At 42.8% G+C, this 19,619-nt stretch overlaps 1 protein-coding gene across 1 annotated transcript in view; it reads left to right on the forward strand.

Moving 5' to 3' along the window:
* The window catches only part of LOC121626564 (dachshund homolog 2-like), an 80,763-nt gene extending 61,407 nt beyond the window's left edge, over window positions 1-19,356 (forward strand). The window contains exons 4-12 of the mRNA XM_041965144.1: window positions 2,246-2,464; window positions 4,543-4,712; window positions 5,576-5,681; window positions 6,387-6,461; window positions 9,440-9,540; window positions 10,197-10,344; window positions 10,531-10,701; window positions 12,716-12,781; window positions 17,748-19,356. Of these exons, the coding sequence (XP_041821078.1) occupies window positions 2,246-2,464; window positions 4,543-4,712; window positions 5,576-5,681; window positions 6,387-6,461; window positions 9,440-9,540; window positions 10,197-10,344; window positions 10,531-10,701; window positions 12,716-12,781; window positions 17,748-17,785 (1,094 nt within the window). The 3' untranslated portion in view covers window positions 17,786-19,356. The remainder of the gene's footprint in view (window positions 1-2,245; window positions 2,465-4,542; window positions 4,713-5,575; window positions 5,682-6,386; window positions 6,462-9,439; window positions 9,541-10,196; window positions 10,345-10,530; window positions 10,702-12,715; window positions 12,782-17,747) is intronic.
* Window positions 19,357-19,619: the final 263 nt, after the last annotated feature.

Here is a 19,619-nt window from a genome sequence, read left to right on the forward strand (position 1 = left end):
ATTCTGGGACACAAACTCGCTCGTCGTTGAAGTAAATAAAACATGGCAGCAGGTGAAAAGAAGGAAAATGCATTTTAATGTTTCCACTTCCGTTCACAGTAAAATAAGAACGCGCCTCCGGATTAGATGGAGGTTTGATGGCGTTGGAGAGCTGAGGATGTGCCAGCTGAAGCTACGCCCGCTCTCTGTAATGTTAATGGACCAATGAGCCGCGATCTGGTCAAAACGCTGACATTCAGACGCTGTCCTGTGTGGAGGAAGCCCCCGTTATTGATCACCTGAGCTGCTGCTGCAGCACAAAGACAGAAGTTTATAAAATAATAGAAAAAATAGAAATAGACATGACAGAAGAGCAACTGAAGTCCAAATGACAAGGCAGCCAATGGTGCAGCATTGTCTCCAGCAAAGTAACATGCTGGTGCAATAAGATCAGAAATAACTTTATTGATCGCACACGGGGAAATTAAGTTGTTACAGACAAAAATAATATCAAGGACCAAGACAGAGACGTAGGAACTTAAAAATAGAATCAAATATATTTATACGTACATTATTCTAAAAGCTTTTTTGTATATAAAGTTTAGGATGGATCAGCTTCCCAATGGAATTTTTTTAATTGCAATTAATAGCAGCAAAGAACAGAATCAAGTCAGGCATGTCCAAACTATTCCATAAAGGGCCGTGTGGCTGCAGGTTTTCGTTCCAACCAAGGAGGAGCACACCAGGCCAACCAATCAACATCAAGGGATCCCTTAGTTATCAGCTGAAAAGTGAGATCAGCTGATTAAATGAGTCCAGCCTGGTGCGCTCCTCCTTGGTTGACATGAAAACCTGCAGCCACACGGCCCTTTATGGAATAGTTTGGACATGGCTGGAATAAGTGAAATGATGCCTCAAAGACAGTTTGTTTCTGTCTGTCAACAAACGTTTGAGTCCAAACTCGTAACTTAAGAGACATTTTTTGTGGCAGCTAAAGAGGAAGTGTGTGAGAGAGAAGAAGGAAAGAAAGTACAAATAATCCAAAAAATAAAAGGTGAGAGAGAGAAAGTGACAGAAGAGAGGAGAGAGAGGAGAGAGAGGCTGAGAAGGAGAAGACAAGGCCAAGGAAAAAATAAGAAGTGAGAGAGAGAGAGAACATCTGCCCATCTGTTTATACTTCTTTTCTTCCCCGGTGTAAATGGCAGAGGGGATGAGGCCCAGCTGTCATACACACACACACACACACACACACACACACACACACACACAGAGCGCAGGGAATTCAGTAGGCAATAATAGAGAGAGACGGTTGCTAATTCAAACTAATGGAGGGAGATGAAGATGGATGAGAGAGGGAACGGGGGAGCAGAGAGAGAAATGTGGAGGGCGAGAGAGGCAGCGTTACACAGAGAGAGAGAGAGAGAGAGAGAGAGAGAGAGAGAAGAGGCAGAGCACAGGAATGAAGGTGTGAAGAGAGAAAGTGATTGTTTCACTCTTTAGACAACAGTCGTTTTAAGATAAGAAACTTTATCCTGAGGATAAAATCTGGTAAATTGAATTGGATTTAAAATCAAATGGATTTACTGATATTTAACTCTGTTTGTGGACAATTCGTTGGGAAAAAGGGATCGTTTTCTTTCTTTCAGTTAAACCTGATTGTTCTCCAAACAGCCAAATAAAGAGTCATAAATGTTTTTTTCCTCCTCATTGTTTTTACAGTAAACCCTTGTAAATCCATGTATTTTTTAAAATAAAAACAAAATAATAGATTTTTTATTTTGAATATCAGCGGATAATTAGAATGAATTGAACATCAACATTAAACGACACCGGGTTCCTACACACAGTCCCTGTCAGTGCAGATTCTGGGTATAAATGTGATTAGTTAAGTATTTTACTTCCACTTCCTCGACTTAACTCCTCCCCCAAACAGTAACTGACCAATCACAGCTTCACAACTGAAACCGGGCACTTTTTAATTTAGCCTTTCCAAAACCAAAAACACAAGAGCAGCTGTGTGAGGAACGGCCAAAAACCGCTAACACGCTAGCACGCCTGGCTAACTAGCTTACGTCCTACAGTGAGAATGCTATCGTAGTATTAGTGGTTCGATAGCATGTTAGCTTCAGTTGTCATGTCAGAACAAATGTTTATTTCTGTCTGAATGAAGGATGTTGTTTCAAAAATTACTACAAACTTATTTTCATTCATAAAGTCTGGTTTTATGATGGTCTGAACAAGCCCCCGTGTGTCCGTCTCTACCCAGGAGGGAGTGAGTGTTCCTGGGATAAGGAGCGTCTGACCAGCCCCCCTGCTGGAGCCCACAGCGGAGGACCAGGAGGTGGAGGAGGAGCACCAGTAGGAGCAGCAGCTGGAGGAGGAGGAGGAGGAGGCGGTGCGGCGGGAGGAGGCAGCGGGAGGGGGCCGGCCATCGGAGCTGTCAATCAACAACAGCTCCAGCAGCAGCAACAGCTACTGGCTAACAGTGAGTGCTCACACTCACATATATAATGATAGATATCCAAACAGACAACACACACACACACACACACACACACACACACACACACACACACACGGGGTGTGTGTTTAGAGGGGTGGCAATATTTGTTAATGTACGCCATTTAATCTGTTCCCATCTCCTGTATTAACACTCTGCCTGGATTAATCAGCACACACTCTACTAAATGACTCAATTTATCAACACCACACAAACAAACACACACACACATTTTGACAAGCAAACAAACAGAAACACACTCGGACTCGCTCTTTTTCTTATTGCAGAAGAAATGTGTCCACACACACACACACACACTGGGCAGCGGGAGGCGACAAACACTCACATTGATTATTCTATCACTTCAGTCGTCACGACAACAGCAATCAGTGTTATTGTTTCATTGGAATGAAAGCAGCTGCTGCCATTTGTGTGTGTGTGTGCGTTTGTGTGTGACAGCTTCTCGTCTCGCGGGGGCTCGCCTCTAAAAATGGGGGCTATCTTAAGGTCAGGGGGGGTTTGAGGTCAAAGGTCAAGGTTACGCTTTTTAGGAGGTTTGGGTTAAAGGATGAATTGAAGCTAATGGAACGTCCTCACAAGCGGAGTGTTGTGTGATGTAGCTGGTGTGTGTCGGTAAAACAGAGAGGAGGAAGGAAAGACATGAGTAAATAAAGAAGACAAAACTGAACAGGGAAAAAAGGAATGAAAAGAGGCAAGAAAAGAAGGGGGGGTAGAAAAAGGAAAGAAAAGTGACAATCAGGAAGAGAGAAAAAAAGGAAATGAAATAACGACCTCCTTTTTCTTTCGCCTCATCACCCTTCGACCTCCACGTTTTCTCCTCTTCCTTTCTTCCTCTCCCTTCTTTCCCTCCTTCTGCTGTGTCAACTTTTATTAGCGAGACATTTGACACTCGGATGACACCTCTCCCTCTCGCTTTCCTCAAGGTTAAGTTCAACCCGAGTTCACAGACACAATAGCAGCGAGTGTCTCCCCGCTGCCTGACGCTCACAAAGGCTTCATGTCGCAGTTTAACAAGGAGGCGAGCGCGAAGAAAACGCTTTAAAAGCACAGAGAGGAGACGGATCTGATGTGACGATAACCCGCAGAATGCAGCCAAAGTGGAAAATCCAACCGTGCATCCGTATCAATGCGTCTTTCCACAGAGTGTCGGGTACATGCACCGAAAAACAAACAACACAACAAGACGACGGACTCGTGTTAAATAATCGTGACAGCCTGGCGACCAAGATGACTGATGGTTTGTCGTGTGCTGCTGTTTGTTAATCATCGCCAGCGTTCCCACTGCACTAAAGACACGCTCATTTTGGTGATTTTGTGCAGAAAAATTATGAAAAAGCTACAGTTTGAAAAGAAATATATTAGTTTTCCAAAAGCTTTTAAAAGAGCAGCTGCAAAGTGAAGCAATCACCCTTCATATGTTTGCAAATGTTTTTTTTTTTTAAACATATTTTTATTGAGATTTTCACATTGATTTAAACATGGACAATTTAACTAATAACATAGAAAAACATTATTCCCCAATCTGGCAAACAAACAAACAAACAAAAACAACAGCAGATAATAATAATAATAATAACAATAATTGTATTAATTACAATTCAAGGTCGTGAGTTTCTCCACAAATGAGCAAAGTTCTTTTCCTTCTTTTTTACAATATATGTTAGTCTCTCCAAAGCTACAGTCCACATTCTGATAGAAGGTGTATCCATATTTCTCCACAATAATGCATGTTTGCAAATGTTATTATTACTTATTCATTTTGCATTGCAGAAACAGCATCAGTTAAACGAGTGGACAAGCTGTTCATGTGTGTAATTACTAAAGTAAATCATCTTTTACTTTACGGTACAACCCTGATTCCAGAACAGTCTGCACGCTGTTTAAATCATAAAAAACCAGAGTCAGCGGCTAAAGCGTTCACAAAGTGTTGAACCTCGCTGTGAACCACTGAGCCTTTCCAGGATGATTCAGACCCAATCATGACACTATCACCTGTTACCAGTCAGCCTGTTTACCTGTCCAATGTTGTGCTGTTCCCTCAGGGTTGGACCTGCCCTTCATGATGATGCCCCACCCTCTGCTGCCCATGGGGCTGCCGCCCGCGTCTGTAGCCATGGCGATGTCCCAGATGAACCACCTCAACACCATCGCCAACATGGCCGCCGCAGCCCAGCAGATACACACTCACGTACACCGCGCACCTGTCATCAAGGTAAAACGCACTCTAAAGCCGAAATTACGCTTCACACGCCAAGAATGTGTGTCGCCTAGATTTCACCATCAGATGGCGCACACTTCAGCTCTGTGCAGACATCTGCATGCCTTCAGTTTGTTGTTTCTGTGCCGCCGCTACGTTACAATAAGCTACAACATGTCTGTGAACGTGTGGAACGCCTCCTGCACAAAGTCGTATAAACAGGCTACTACACATCAGTGGTGTCCACAGCAGTCCAGGTATATTTACTGATTTCTGTTTGGGAGATTATTCAAGCCATAGAAAAGCTCGAGGAAATACACTTTTTACATGACAACCACAGGGGGCCCAAGCATGTTCCTTGAGGTATTCCCCAATAAAGAAGTTTTGCTATACTTTTCCATATAAAGGTTCTTTAGGAGAAATTTAATGTGTTCTTTTAGGATGTGTGGATACTGGTTCCCATTGATTACCAGGGCCTGCCATCACTGTGAAGGACTGATGACAAATTATAGAATTAATGAGTAGAAACGTTTAGCTGCTTTTCTTCTCACTCAGACGTAGCCGACTACACTATGTGATAAGAGATGGTTTGATGCTCTAAATAAGGAAATGTGTTTCTTTACCATCTTCTTTACTCTATGAAACACTACTGATGAGAAGCAAAATATCCCACAGTCCCTTAATGCAACAACATTTCAAGTATGACACATTTATTTATTTGGTGTTTCTAAAATCACAGCTGATAGCTGCTAATCTATTGTTCAATTGTTGTTGTGGACAAAGTCAGAGAAAAAAAACATTCATGCTTTTACATGTATGATTTGTTTTATTGCTACACCAGTTCACACCTTCCTCTCTCGCTCTCTCTCTCTCTCCAGGAGAGAGTGTGTGACAGTCCCTCTCTCTCTCCATCTGTTGACGAGGCCAACACTCCTCTGCAGTCGCAGCCCAGCAGCTCGGCCTCCAGCTCGCCCGAAAGACTGGGTATGCGTACACATGCACACACACACACACACACACACACACTCACACACACACACACACACCCCAACATGACAAACATGTAAAAAAACAAAAATTAGAGCTGCAGCAGTGAGTCAACTGAAAGGAAATTATTCAACTATTTTGGAAATTGATTAATCATTTTAATCATTTTAGTCCCTTTTCAGGCAAAAATGTCAAATATTTAATTGTTTCAGCTTCTCAAATGTGTGTACTTCCTTCCTCATCTTTAATATTAACTTGAAAATTTTCTATCAGACAAAAAACCTGAAGGCATTTGAAAATTTTTGATATTTTTCTCCACTTACTAACATGAAAATGAAAGTTGCAGCTGTACTAAACATGCACAGACCCATGTGATAAAAAAACAGTAAACTCATCCGCATATCAATGAGTTTAATTTACATGCATGTATCTTTCAATTCATTACAGACACATGTAAATACTTGTATGCATACACGCAGTACATACATACACATACCTTTGTACGTACTACTGTACAGTATATACATGTAGAACATGCATCTAAAGACTCTGGAACACACAGATACAAACTTACTCTACACAAAGTCTTTGATACTGTATACACAGATACACATGCATGCAGACATACTGTGTGTTTATGCACGCACGCACGCACACACGCACACACACACACAACCACTCAGTTTGCTTTTTCTTTTACAGGATTGGTGTCAGCTGATGCAGATGTTGCACTGCCCAACCCTGCTGCACCCATCAAGAAAATAACAAAGGACAAAGGTTGGGCCACACACACACACACACACACACACACACACACAGGTATTCTCATAAATGCACATGAACACTTTTGCCTCACTATCTCTCACACACATATGAGCGGATAATCCATTACGCATCTCAATCTAAACCCTCACCCATTTCATTCTGACAACTGACAAATTGGTCCTCACTTAGGGGGGTTTCCTCCTCTACTGTATTTACACACACACACACACACGCAGAGACGGACACACGGACACAGAAACAGAAGCGTCAGGATGTTCTACCCCCCCCCTATTGATCACCTGTCTCTGAGCCATCAATCAGAGGAATGAGGGAGGGAGAGATAGATAGATGCAGGGAGGGAGGTGGGTGAGTGAGGGAGGCTAAGTGAAGGAGGCATGGCTAAAAGGGGTCAAGAGATCACACACTAAAAGCATGCGGGGCCTCTCCTCCTCCATCACCCTCTTTTCTCTCGCTGTATTTTCCGTTCTTGTAACACATTTTGTTTTCATCTAATTCTTTTCTCTCCACCTCCTTTCCCTTCGTTTCCACTCCATTCATACTCCTGAAGCTCCACTGCAGACATCAGCAGGAGCAGCTTCCTTTAAAATCAATAAGGGCGGAAAAAAAAAGCTGTTGCGGCCTCTCGGAGGACGAGCGTGGATCTTAAAGAATAAGGGAAGAGATCGAGCTTCTCTGGCCAAATGTCACTGACTTCCACTTGAATTTTGTGTCATGTTGGGACGTGGCTGCCTCCCCCTAACCTATGGCACAGAAAAACAAAAACACAAAGGACTTTTTTTTTTTTCCAATCTTGAAGCATGAGGTCATTGCAAAGCAAAAACGGCTGCTTATTGATGTTTTTAAATGGAAGTCAATAGTGGTTTTCACTTGTGGTTTGTGACACGTTTCAGCTGCAGCTGTCTGCATGCAGGGTTAGAGAACACACTGCAGCTAAACCAGCAAGTGCGCCAAGTGGGCCTGTGAAGGAATTACACAAAGACAGTAATTCAGCTAACGAAGCTAATGCTAACTAACCGTAGAATGAAACACCAGTAGGTCCAGCGCTCACCGGCTGGCTGACTCGGCTCACAGCAAAGTCCAACACGGGGTGATCGAGGCGCAGATTAAGATCAGTAACGAACCAGACTCGCAGAAACACTTTACAGGGTCATTAAAGCTAAAAGAAATTAAAGAAAGGGCGATAAAACTATCTGCAGCTAGCCTCACGGTGTCTGAAAGGGTCACGTTACAGGGGCGTGACCAATCAGGACAGGAGAGGAATGTGTGTAGTTGTGATTCAAACATGCTGCACTTAAACAATTTGACGGCTGAGTAAAAACATGCAGGTTTTGAAGCTGATAACTAGAAAACTTTAAAAAAAAGAGTTTGCTTCTCGTCTCAGGGGGGAATAACAGCCTTCCTCCATCTGGAAGGTGGAGCAATTACTGCAGCTGAATGACACAATAAACCAGACCTGTGTTTGTGATAGAACGTGAGCTTCCTGTCGGTCACATCCGTCATCAGTTTATGTGTTGCTTCCTTTAAGCGACCGACTGTTTCCACATTGTGTTGTGTTCACAGACTGTAAGCTTCCAAAGTTAATCACATATTGAGGTTTTTTAGTGATTGGTGTGAACTACAATAAGAAATTCAGTAGTTTTTTTTTTTTTTTTTAAATACTGACTCATTAAACTGATTAATTAGTGCGAAGCACAAACACACTAAACGTCTGCCGAGTTTGTGAGTGTGATTTGTTTCAGCGTACGATGTATTGAAGTTACTGTAAAACTTGATTAACGCAGGGCCAGTGCTTTTCCCCTCTGCTCCTCTTTCAAAATAAAAGCACCTGCTTAATGAAAGATTGCTATGACACTGAACCCTTTCAGAATAGTGAGAAGCTGAAGACCTTTTACATACATTTTCTGATTTTGGGCGAGAAAAACAAAACTGACTTTAAGAAAAAGCATTCCTTCTCCTCCTCTTCTTCTTCTTTTAGGTAAATTCAGCTGTGAATTAGCAGAAAAATAGGGAAAGGAAGTAATGAAGAAGAAGGGGAAAAGAAAAAGGGACTTGGGAAGGAGAAAGAAGGAAAAGAATGAGTGACAGAGAACGAAGAAGATGAAGATGAGGGAGAAACATGTGTGGAAGTGGAGAGTAGGTGATGAAGAAAGATATGAGAGAGTAAGAGAGGAAAGGTAGAGTAAAAGGATGTAAGGATGAAGTTGCCGATAGGGGATAGCGTGTGTGTGTGTGTGTGTGTGTGTGTGTGTGAGAGAGAGTTAGAGTGCATCTTAATCTGCGTTAATTTCACAGCAGAGTTAACCCAGTTGTCAGTGTGTTAGGCATTAAGGGCTGATCAGACACTGTGACGCACTCGCAATGAACACACACACACACACACACACACACAAATCAAGACTGTCTTTAATCCTTGCCAATTAGTACCCCACATGATTGTCTGAATACTAACGACCCCTGTGTGTGTGTGTGTGTGTGTGTAATTGATTTCTCTGATGCTGCTTCGCTGCCTTTTATACCTTCGTAAACATCAACATTTCATAAACTTCACTCCAAACTCGCGACATTGTACCGCTGATGGAAAACACTTTTTCACGCTTCTTCTTCATGAGAAAATTGACGCCACTCTCTCTTCTGGTCAGCGTAGCTTAGCATAAAGACTGGAAATAGGTGGATTTCTTTTTTTAATGCTAAGCTAACCTTTGATGCACAAGTTCATGAATGACTGAGCAGTAATAAAAACTTTCATTTGTAGATCACTTTCAGTAAAGACTTGCAGAAGCATTTAATTATTACCATGAAATATTCTGTTTCTCATTAACCAACTCGTTAACTTTCTTTAACCAATTAGCGACAGTGAAGAAGGTTCTGCTTTAATAAGCTGTAGATAATTTAAAAAGAGAAAGGATTTATGATATAAAAAGATGAGGCTGAGGACTGTGAGTATTTAAAGCGTCTGTTCTTCCTCACAGAAGAGTCTTCGCTGGGACAAGCCCTGCCCCCTGGCTTCCCTGCTCCGTTCCTATTCGCTGACGGCCTGTCGTCAGTGGAGACCCTGCTCACCAACATACAGGTCAGACCCTGATTTTATTGTTTCTATTTCTAAAAACTGTTAATTTCAGGCTGGAAAAGGATCGATGGGTATCTGTGACGTATTACATTATTGATAAGGATTACAGAAGAGACAATAAAGATATTAAAAGACATTCTTTATTGATTTAATTTGATTATATTGGTGATATGATAGCATTACGAATTGAAAAATTTGTATGTTTAAGGATGAGAAGTCATGCAAAAAAAACCCAGCAAAACATGAAAAGTTATGGAAAAAAATTGCATTTGATATTAATTCAAACAATAAAAAGTACACACAGAATTATACTTTATATTTATAGCATATACATTACTTTACAAAGTAATCCACTGTTCTTAAATTAGCTAAATGTTATTAAATAACTATATTACTACAAGCAACTGCAGACGTGCAGCTAATTCCAGTAAATCTCTTTCAGTTGTTTAACTGTGGAATAAAAATCATTATTGACTGTTGTTACTGGGCTCCAGAAGACCGGAAACTTTTAAACAGATGTTTAATCCCTGATTTAAGAAAATAAAATCTCAGCTTTAGTTCAAACACTGAAAATCAACATCTTCATATTGTTTAAAATGCTGGACCTGATGAGGGATATTTTTCTGTAACGAGTCTTCCGACCAAACGTCTCGTCTCAGGGCCTGCTGAAGGTGGCGGTGGAGAACGCCCGGGTGCAGGACAAACAGATCCAGGCGGAGAAGCGAGAGCTGAAGATGGAGCTCTATCGAGAAAGAGAGATGAGAGAGAGTCTGGAACGACAGCTCACCTCCGAACTACAGAGCAGAGGTCTGCCGAACACGCACACAGCCTTTTCACACGCTCTTTAAACAATGATACAGGGAGAAATCTGATGCTTTACAGTCTGTACAAGTTGTTGAAAGGCATTCTGGGTAACGTAGGAACTAGAAGTAGCTGAAGCAGGTCAACAGAATGTTAACCCTTCATGTGGTCCTCCTCGTCTTTCTCCCTCAGCCTCCATCCAGAAGCGTCTGAAGAAGGAGAAGAAGGCCAAGAGGAAGCTGCAGGAGGCGCTGGAGTTTGAGTCGAAGAGGAGGGAGCGAGTGGAGGACGCTCTGAAACACTCGTCTTCGTCCTCCCCCTCTCCTGAGCCGCTGCACGCCGCCAACAACAACACCAAGAACGGTACGGCGGGATGTTTGCTGCTCTGCTCTCTGTCTGCTGCCTTGGATGTTACAGCCGATCTGTTCTCTTTAAAGCTGTTTCATTGCTCGCTTGCTTGCCTTCTTCAATTTTCGTTGTTCAGAGTCTTTCTAAAAAGTTTTTCTTCTTCTTGTTTTCGTTGTTTCAGCTTGAATTCAAATTTTTGCTCATCTGTGATTCTGGTTCTCCTTTTTCTGTCTGTGTTTAATTTTCTCGGAGACTTTAGCTTCTTTGTTTGATGACATGTCTCTTATCTTGGTCCTTTTTGTCTCGATCTTGCTCTTTCTGACTGTCTTTAATTTGAGTGCTGTGGGTAGTTTTCTCCCTCTGTCTTTCTGATGCGATTCTCCACGCTTGTGTTTATCTTTCCATAGAAAGTGAGTGTAATCACCAGCAGCAGTAAATCTGTCTGTGTAGCTTCACTGCAACATTTGCAGCGGTGGTAAATGGAGTATTTCCATTTCATGCTACTTTATGCTACTCTACAATTCACGCTAATGTTGTACTTTTTACCTTAACAGCTTTAGTTAGCAGTGACTTTATGGGAAAAGGGGGAAAAGTATATATTCATAAGTAGTTAATTTAAACACAAGATACTTGTGCTCAAAAAGAGGATTCATTGTCAGTGAAGAACCTTGGAGCTCTAATCTGCCTCTATACCTGCCAAAGAGCAGTGATTCCTAACACGTCTCTGGGGGTCATCAGGTGGAAACCTCCCTTCAATGGTGTTTCGCCTACTTAGTCCCACTACACCTCCAGGAGACTAGGCAGTGAGTCACCCCCCCCCCCCCCACACACACACTGGCCACTACCCAGAGATGCTCCAGGTAGTGGCCAGTACCGATGCTACCATTTAACTATTGCTAATGCTAACCACTAAGAAGAACAGAAGAAGACAATACAGTTCCGATGCTACCATTTAGCTAATGTTACGTGCTAACCGCTACCTGCTAGGAGGAACAGAAGAAGACAATAAAGCTAGATTCACCTATACTGTTAATGTTAACTGCTAACTAACTGCTAAGATACTATCATACTCTCACCGCTTTAGCTATTGTTAGCTGCCACAATGCTACCACAGGCCTAGATGCCACATGTAACTGCCGATTGCCACACTACCATCATCTACCCCTGCCTCTCACCAACTGCACCAATAAAAGCGGGGTGGGAATACAGACCCTTGTTCGGGTAGGGGGTAGAAAATTTAGAGGGTGCTGAAGGTGGAGGCCTAAACCACAGACTAGGTTTAACAGCCTCTTCTAACATTTCCTTCAAGAAGCAAACAAAGCAGGAAAACAAACCCTAACATAAGTAAAACAAATCCAAACTGATCAAAGTCTGAAATGATCAGATGATTATAAAAATTGTCGACCACTCACTTTCTAATTTTTGATTAATTTATTCATCATTTAACTAATTTATCAGACCAAAAGAGCCAATTATTTGCTCCTCGGATGTAAGGATTGAATGCTAATGCTAGTAAATTGACAATATTTGTGTTTTGGACAGAACGAGCAGTTTGAGGACGTGATCTCGCCTCTGGGAAAGTGCTGTTGGCAGATTGAGCCGAATGAAAATAATAAGCTGCATCTAGAAAAATACAAACATTTTAAAGCCTTTGTTCAAAGCTGCAGAGATCAGCGTCACGCCGTGTGTTTTTAAATCTTATCAGTCTGTACTGGTAACTGATAGCAAGTGCAGCAATAATAACAGCCCTTATGTGTCCACACAGCTCTCTGGCACAGTGACGGATCTGAAGCAGCCAAATGTTTATTCTTCTCTAATATCAAAACATTGTTTGGAGAGCAGCTGCTTTGACAATTAAAATCAAGAGAGGAAAATGAAATAACATCCAAAAATATAACTCTCTGGACAAACGGTCGTGTTTGTGGCTCGGTTTTCTTTGTTGTTGACCTGCACGCAGTTACAACGCGCTGCTTGTGTTTTTATTGGCCGACCCACTGAGACTCTGTCTTGTCTTTGTGTTTCATACCAGACGCTGCTGTAGCCGAGGATAAACCTGAACTTAATGGAAACCAGCAAGACAACGGCGCTGTACAAGGTACCTGAACAAACACACACACACACAGACACACACACACAAACAATAAAAAAAATCATAAAACACACACAGGCACGCAGTCGGATACACACTCGTGCATGCAGAGTCATGCTGATACGCACACACATGCCACATATTAACAGGTATGACACTGTACACAAGCGTGTTCAAAGGCAGACACACACACACACACACACACACACACACACGTGGTAGGCACATGTGTGTGTTGGGGCCCAGGCTAGATTAGTGGAGACATTAAGCAGACACAGAGACACTGCGGCCTCCCTTTGATGTGCACCTTATCAGACACACATGTGAGTGTGTGTGTTTGGAGCGTACGTCAGTGTGTTTGAGTGTGGATGTTTGTGTGTCAACATGTTTTTTTAAGCGTTTGTGCTGAGGACCTCGAGGGTGAAGACGTTTGTTAAAAACAGGACATTTTTGGCTCCAGGATCTTTTTAAGAGCGAGGACAGTTTATGGAAAGCGAGGACACTTTGGAAAAACACTGTGTGGGGACTCAGGAGTGCAGTTCAGAATACAGTCACATTTTGAATAGTGGGAAAATTTTGGGGCATTTTTGGAGAATGAGGACATGTTCTGGAAAGTGCAGAAATTTTGTAAAGCAAGGTCATATTTGCAAAGTGAGGACGGTTTGAAAACGTTATTTTAGGAAAGTGGGGACGTCGTGGAGAATGAGGACATTCTTGGAAAGTGAAGACATGTCTGGTCCCCACTTCCTGAAAAGCCCGTTAGAGGGTTAAGACTCAGAATTAGCCTTATGCTAGAGTTATGAACTGGGGAATGCATTATGCCAATGAGGGTCCTCACAAGTACTGTACCGACGTGTGTGTGTTAGTATGCATGTGTCGTCCTCTTTCCACCAGCTGTGCTCAGTCCTCCCTGACATTGAAAACCTTCACTTGAAACTCTGCGTGTGTATAAATGAATATCTACAGGCACACACTCACACACTCCTTGTGTGTGTGTGTGTGTGTGTGCACTCTGTACCTGTAGTTGTGCATTTTAGTGTGTGTGTGTGTTTGATCCACACTCTGGTGAGACAGGGAACTCTAATTAGCTCTCTCTCCTCTTTAGACCCCTTTTAGATCCCCTCTCTTCTGCAAGCCAAGCAGTCCAACACACACACACACACAGACCCACCTGATTTCATTAATGTTGATTGGCCCAGTAGGACCCCTTTTGCTGCCTTGCTCACACACACGCACACATTGACAAACACACTCATCCCTCCTGCCATAAAAGCATTTTGCACCTACAGTGGTTTACTTACACACACGCACACACACACACACACACCTCTCCCCTGCCTCTCTCACCTTCCACACTCTTAATTAACGAGTGAGGAGAAAACTGCTGAATACAAAGAAAGACATCGCATTACAATCAGAAAGAGAGGGAGAGAGGAAAAAAATGAGAAGCAAGGGAGAGAGTGAGAGACAGAGCGAGAGGAAGGAGAAGAAAAGGAGAGGGTGGTGGGGGGGTTAAAAAAAAAGAAAGAAAAGGAGTAAGGTCGGTTTCCCTCAGTTGTTTAAAGCCGACCAAACTAATTGGCCATACAAAATACAGAAGAGATGGAGGAAGATGAGGGGAGAGGGAAGAAAGTGAGCAGGAAGAGAGGGCAGAGGAGATGAGGAGTAGGTCAGGCTGGAGGAAGGGGAGGTGGAGAAAGGATGGAGGATAGACCAAGTGACTGAAACTGGAGGTAGGATAAGGAGGAGCAGAAGGAGAAAAGAGGAGAAAATAAGGAGGAGTATGGATAATCAGGAGAGAGAGAGGGAGCAGAGGAGGCCAGAAATGTATGGAGAAAAAGATGGAGAGGTTATGAGAGGAAAGAACAGGTGGATGGCAGGAAGGATGGAAGTGGGGAAGAAAGGAATGTGGAAACGTGAAAGAAATAATGAGGAGGGAAGAAGAAAGGAGAGAAAAGGGAAGTGAGATGAAGTTGGAGGAGAACAGGTGGAGGAGAGGAAAGATGGAGAGCAGGTGGAAAAGATGGGATGAAACGAGAGAGGGGGAAAGAGGAGGAGATGAGAAGGAAGGGAAGTGGGTGAATGAAGAGGGGAAGAGGAACTGTGGGGTGTCACAGAGTGATGCTATGAGGAGAAGAAGAAAATGGGAAGGAGGAGATCTTGAGAAAAAGATGACGAGAAAAGAGAGAAAGAAAACTAAAAAGGGAAAGAGGAAAGAATAAAATGGTTTGAAAGGGATGTAAGTGGGGGAAGGAAGAACAGGTGGAGGAAAGATAAGATGGAAGAGGAGCAAGTGGGAATGGGGAGAGCACAAGAGACTGCAAAGGGAGAAGAAAGGGATGAGGAGGAAATATGAGAGGAAAAAGAAGAGGAAGAGAATAATGGTGGGGAAGAAAGGGAGAAATGAGGAGGAGAGAGGATAGAAGAGGAGAGAAAGACCAGAGGAAAGGAAGAGGAAAGGATAAAGAGGATGTATGGGATAAGAGGAGGGAAAGGAGGACAGGAGAAAGAGGGAGGAGGAGGAGGAGTGTGCAGATTCCTCCAGAGGAAGTTGAAAAATGTGACCTTGTTCCAAGACCTGGTGACATTTCCTCCACCCAGCTGATAGACTTTTAACAAGGCAGGTCAGTGTCATTTTTAACCAGGACACACACACACACACACACACACACACACAGGAGGAGTGTTTTATAGTGACAGATAAAGGTGAGAGCAGTAGGAAACAGGGTTGCCGGGTCAAAATAATGAAAAGGTAAAGAAAAGGTAGAGAAGAAGAAAACAGGAAAGATGAGCAGAATCAAAGCATTAAATTAAAAAGAAAATAAAGCTAATGAGCTAATTTTTTCCAGCTTTTCTTGATGTTAAACGTAACAGGGCTGTAACAAAACATTTTTTAAATTCAAGGTTTTTTCTTAATCATTTTTTTCAATGTCTCTTCATATTTCACGACACCATCACCTTTAAAACATAAATAAATAAATAAAATCCTTGAACAAAATATTCAGTTTTGGATCTGGATCACACGAGTGGAAAACAATCCTGCGCAACAACATCTAATTCTACAAACAGTATGATGCTAATAATACGAGTGGAGCCTGATCTTCACCTGCAGCTGTGCACAAATACAGACTGAACAGACATTAGACAATAAAAACATCATGAATGAACCCTAAAATTTACTGTTTTTGACTGCCGGTCAGCCAGAACAAGATAGTTAATACATCAACTGAATGAATCCAGCCACAGACAACGTACGACGTCCACCATGACGTGAAATTGCGAAGCTACAGATTGAAGTTTAAAGGACGGTGGTGGGGCCATCAAAGCCGCAAGTTTTTAAGTTGCAGGACAGTTTTTAAAACACCGGGCCAAACCTGCTGCCTAAAGGAGAAAAAGAAAGGACAGGAGAGGACAGAGAGAAGAATGGGTCGGGATAAAAATAATATGAGAGTAACAGATAGAGGACAGGAGGGAGCAGAGGGGAGGTGAGGAGGAGGAGGGGATGCATGTAGAATAGAGGGATGAAAGAGGAGGAGAGGAGGGGGTTTGAGTGGATCGTGGAGTGATAAAAATAGGGAAGGGCAGGAGATGAGAGGGATGAAAAGGAGGGAAGTCAGGGAATATGAAGGAGGAAACGAGGGGCGAGCGCAAGATGAAAGAGAAAATTTAAGAAAGTTTTTTTTTTATTATTCCAACACGGAGACCTCGAACCTGTTTCATAGCTTAAAAAAACAAAGAATGATGAATAGAGGACAAAACGAGAGGGTGAGATGACGACAAAGAGCCGAGGAAGACGAGCAAAGAAGCGGTGGAGGGCAGGAGAAAGGTGCAGGATGGAAAGAGGAGAGAGAAGAGGGAGGGCAGGTTTATGGTTGCTGTTATGCAGAAATGTAAACACTTTGCAACGTTCGCAGAAAACAATGACACCGCAGGGAGAGGAAGGCGTGCATGTGAGTGTGTTTGTTATATGCATGTGTGTGTGCGCACGTGTGGGTGGGTGCAGCAACAGCACTACGGGGAGCGGAAGGAGAACGACGGAGGTGAAATGAGAGTGAAAGAAAGAGAGGGAGAGCCGACACCGGCAAAATTGGAGATATGAGATTTGTATCATAAATGGATGCTGCATCAAGACGCAAACCAGCGTCCTGCTTCAGCCATCGCGAGCCCGGCGCGAAGCTCCGGCACAAATACGGCTTGTTAGACTTACACTTAGCAGAGTCTGCGGGCTGGTAGCAACAAGAGTGTGAAATGTGGTGATTTCGGCAGTGATTTCTTACAGCGGGGACGAGCTGACGATGTCGGTGTGAGGCCTCTAGCTTCGCGGTGCTGTAGTACAGCAGCACATGCGGGTGAAAACGCCGGTGACCGTGCGTGCAAAGCTGAAGGTAACGAGGCTAAAAACGTGGGGCTAATTTAAAATAGCGAGCAGCAGCATTATATAACGAGCCTGATCTCACTTTAACAGAACTTTGAGATGCGTAAAATTTCACAACACCACCGGGAACAAACAAGCCGCAGACAAACAGACGTTTACCTACAGCTCCGGACTGAAATCTGACGAGAAAGATGAGGAAATCCTCCTTCCTCTTCACTTTCATACCCCTCTTCTTCTCTTTCTTCCACATATTTTCTCTCTGTACATTAACAGTTACCATGAGAACCACCTGCTGCTGACAGAAATCTGTCAAATCCTAAAACTGGTTTGATGCATCAGTTGATCAACAGCAATTTTACCTGCAAAAAATCTAATAATTGACAAATTCTCTTTAGTTTTTTTCCAAAAACAAACTTGTTTGAGCTTCTCAAATGTGAATATTTGCCTGTTTCTGTAGATGTTTATGCCAACTTTTATCCTAATTGATAAAGAAAATAACTGCTATTAGCAGCCAGAGTTAGCTACAATCCCCCAGAGATTTTATTATCACTTTGTTGATTGACTGATTCCTTTGTGTGTCTCATTTTTTTTACCCAGAATCCCGGCCGTTTCTGAAGACCCCCATGATGTTCTAGGATGAAGGACTCCGCCTCCAGGAACCCCGCCCATTCCCACCTTCCCCCCTCCCCCTGCACAGAAGAACTCCACCATCCCAGTCAAGCGACCTCCCCAGGCGGGAGTCCATCTTTGCTTCACGCAAACGTTTTGATGTTGCTATGAAACAGTGAGACTACTATGAGGCGCGGCCCTGATCTGGACTCACGGGGGCCGCCTCTACTTCTTTCTTCTCTCTCTCTCTTTTTAGACAAACTTCACTCCATTCATTCCTCGTTTCCCCTCCCTGCACCGGGACTGCTCTCATCCCTCGTTTGTTTCAGAAACTGAAAAATAAAAATCATTCCTGAGCAAAGTCACCACGAAGCGACCGGAGTGACAACAACGAGTCGTCACGAATCGAGTTACGTCGGCCATCATGTGGGAACAGCGGGGGTCATTTTGACTGGACAATTCAAAAGACTTCAAGTCAACGTGTTTCTGGCTGCTGCCGACAGGAACGCTGTGATGAAAGGACGAAACTTTCTAATTTACAAAATAAAATAGGAGTTTAAAACCCCCTCTGGATTTGACGTGACTTCGGTCAGCCTCACTGGCTGGCTGTCAACACCCTCTGATTGGATGGTAATCAGCCAATCGGAGGAGCTCAGGACCGGAGGAAGAGGGGTTAAGAAAAAGAAGTGGAAAAAATATTGGAAAGGGGAAAAAAACAGAAGAAAAAAGGAGGAAAACAGCTTGGGAGGCTATTTCTGTCTCTCATGTTTCATTCATTTTTGTTTTCCGTACAGGGACTGAAAAAAATGCATGGGAACTTTTATTACGTTGTCATTTGGCTTATTTTATCCTCCGAACACTCCAAGTCTTCTTCTCCCTCTTACACTCCTCTTTTATTCTTCATTCCTCTCTATAGTTTCTCTTCTCTATAAGTCGGCGCCTCTTCCTCTTATATCTCCTCACTTTTTGCTCGACTCCTCCCCTTTTCCTCGCTTCTTCTAGACCTCTTTTCCTTTATTTTCTCTTTCTCTCGCTCTGTAAGGAGGCAGTACTCTGAACATGTTGGATGCAGCTTTTCAATGTATGAAGTATTTTCTATCACCCTTAACCTGTGAAATCAGTTTCTCGACTGATGCAGAAGTTAAACAAGAAAAACCCTTTTTTTATTACAATGGAGTGATTTTTAGGCACGATATTATATCCTAAAGGTACGTTGAATTCTCTTCCTCGTCTTTGGACCTTTTCACCTTTTGACCCCCATTCCCTGCGACCAGGAAGTAGTAGTGAAGTTTCTGGAGTTTGTCAAAATAAAGATGAGGAGCGCTTGATTTAAATGTTTTTCTATAATAACTTTAACTTAAATTCAATTTTATTCATTTTTAGTTGAATTTAAGAATTTATCCCTGATCGCCCCCCTTGAAGTGACAAAGAGCGTTTCAGGTGTAGAAATCAAGCGCTCCTCAGCAACAACAAACACCAGAAGCTTTTTATTCCCCTGACTTTCTGACCTACTAAGAGTGCAGACTGTTGTGTTGCAGTTTTGTTTATTCCACTGCGTGTTTTATTTGTTTGTTTATTTGTTGATTACTATTTGAAATGTGTACGGGAGGGATGAGGGAGGGTGGGGCTGGGGTGGGTGGGGTTAAAGGGATATTCCGTGTAGATAGAAACAACATTCAGCGTTTTCTTGTTTTTTTTTTAGTTATTTTTTTCTCCTGATGATCTCTCAGTCTGTCACTGTTCTCTGGGTTTGAGCTGACTGCAAATATACAGTATTATAATGACTGCTGTCTAGTGGTGTTTTACACACACACGAACACGCACACACACACCCCATTTGAGTCTTTCACATTATTCTGA

Source organism: Chelmon rostratus, chromosome 23 (assembly GCF_017976325.1).
Source record: "Chelmon rostratus isolate fCheRos1 chromosome 23, fCheRos1.pri, whole genome shotgun sequence".
NCBI classification, from domain to species: domain Eukaryota; kingdom Metazoa; phylum Chordata; class Actinopteri; order Chaetodontiformes; family Chaetodontidae; genus Chelmon; species Chelmon rostratus.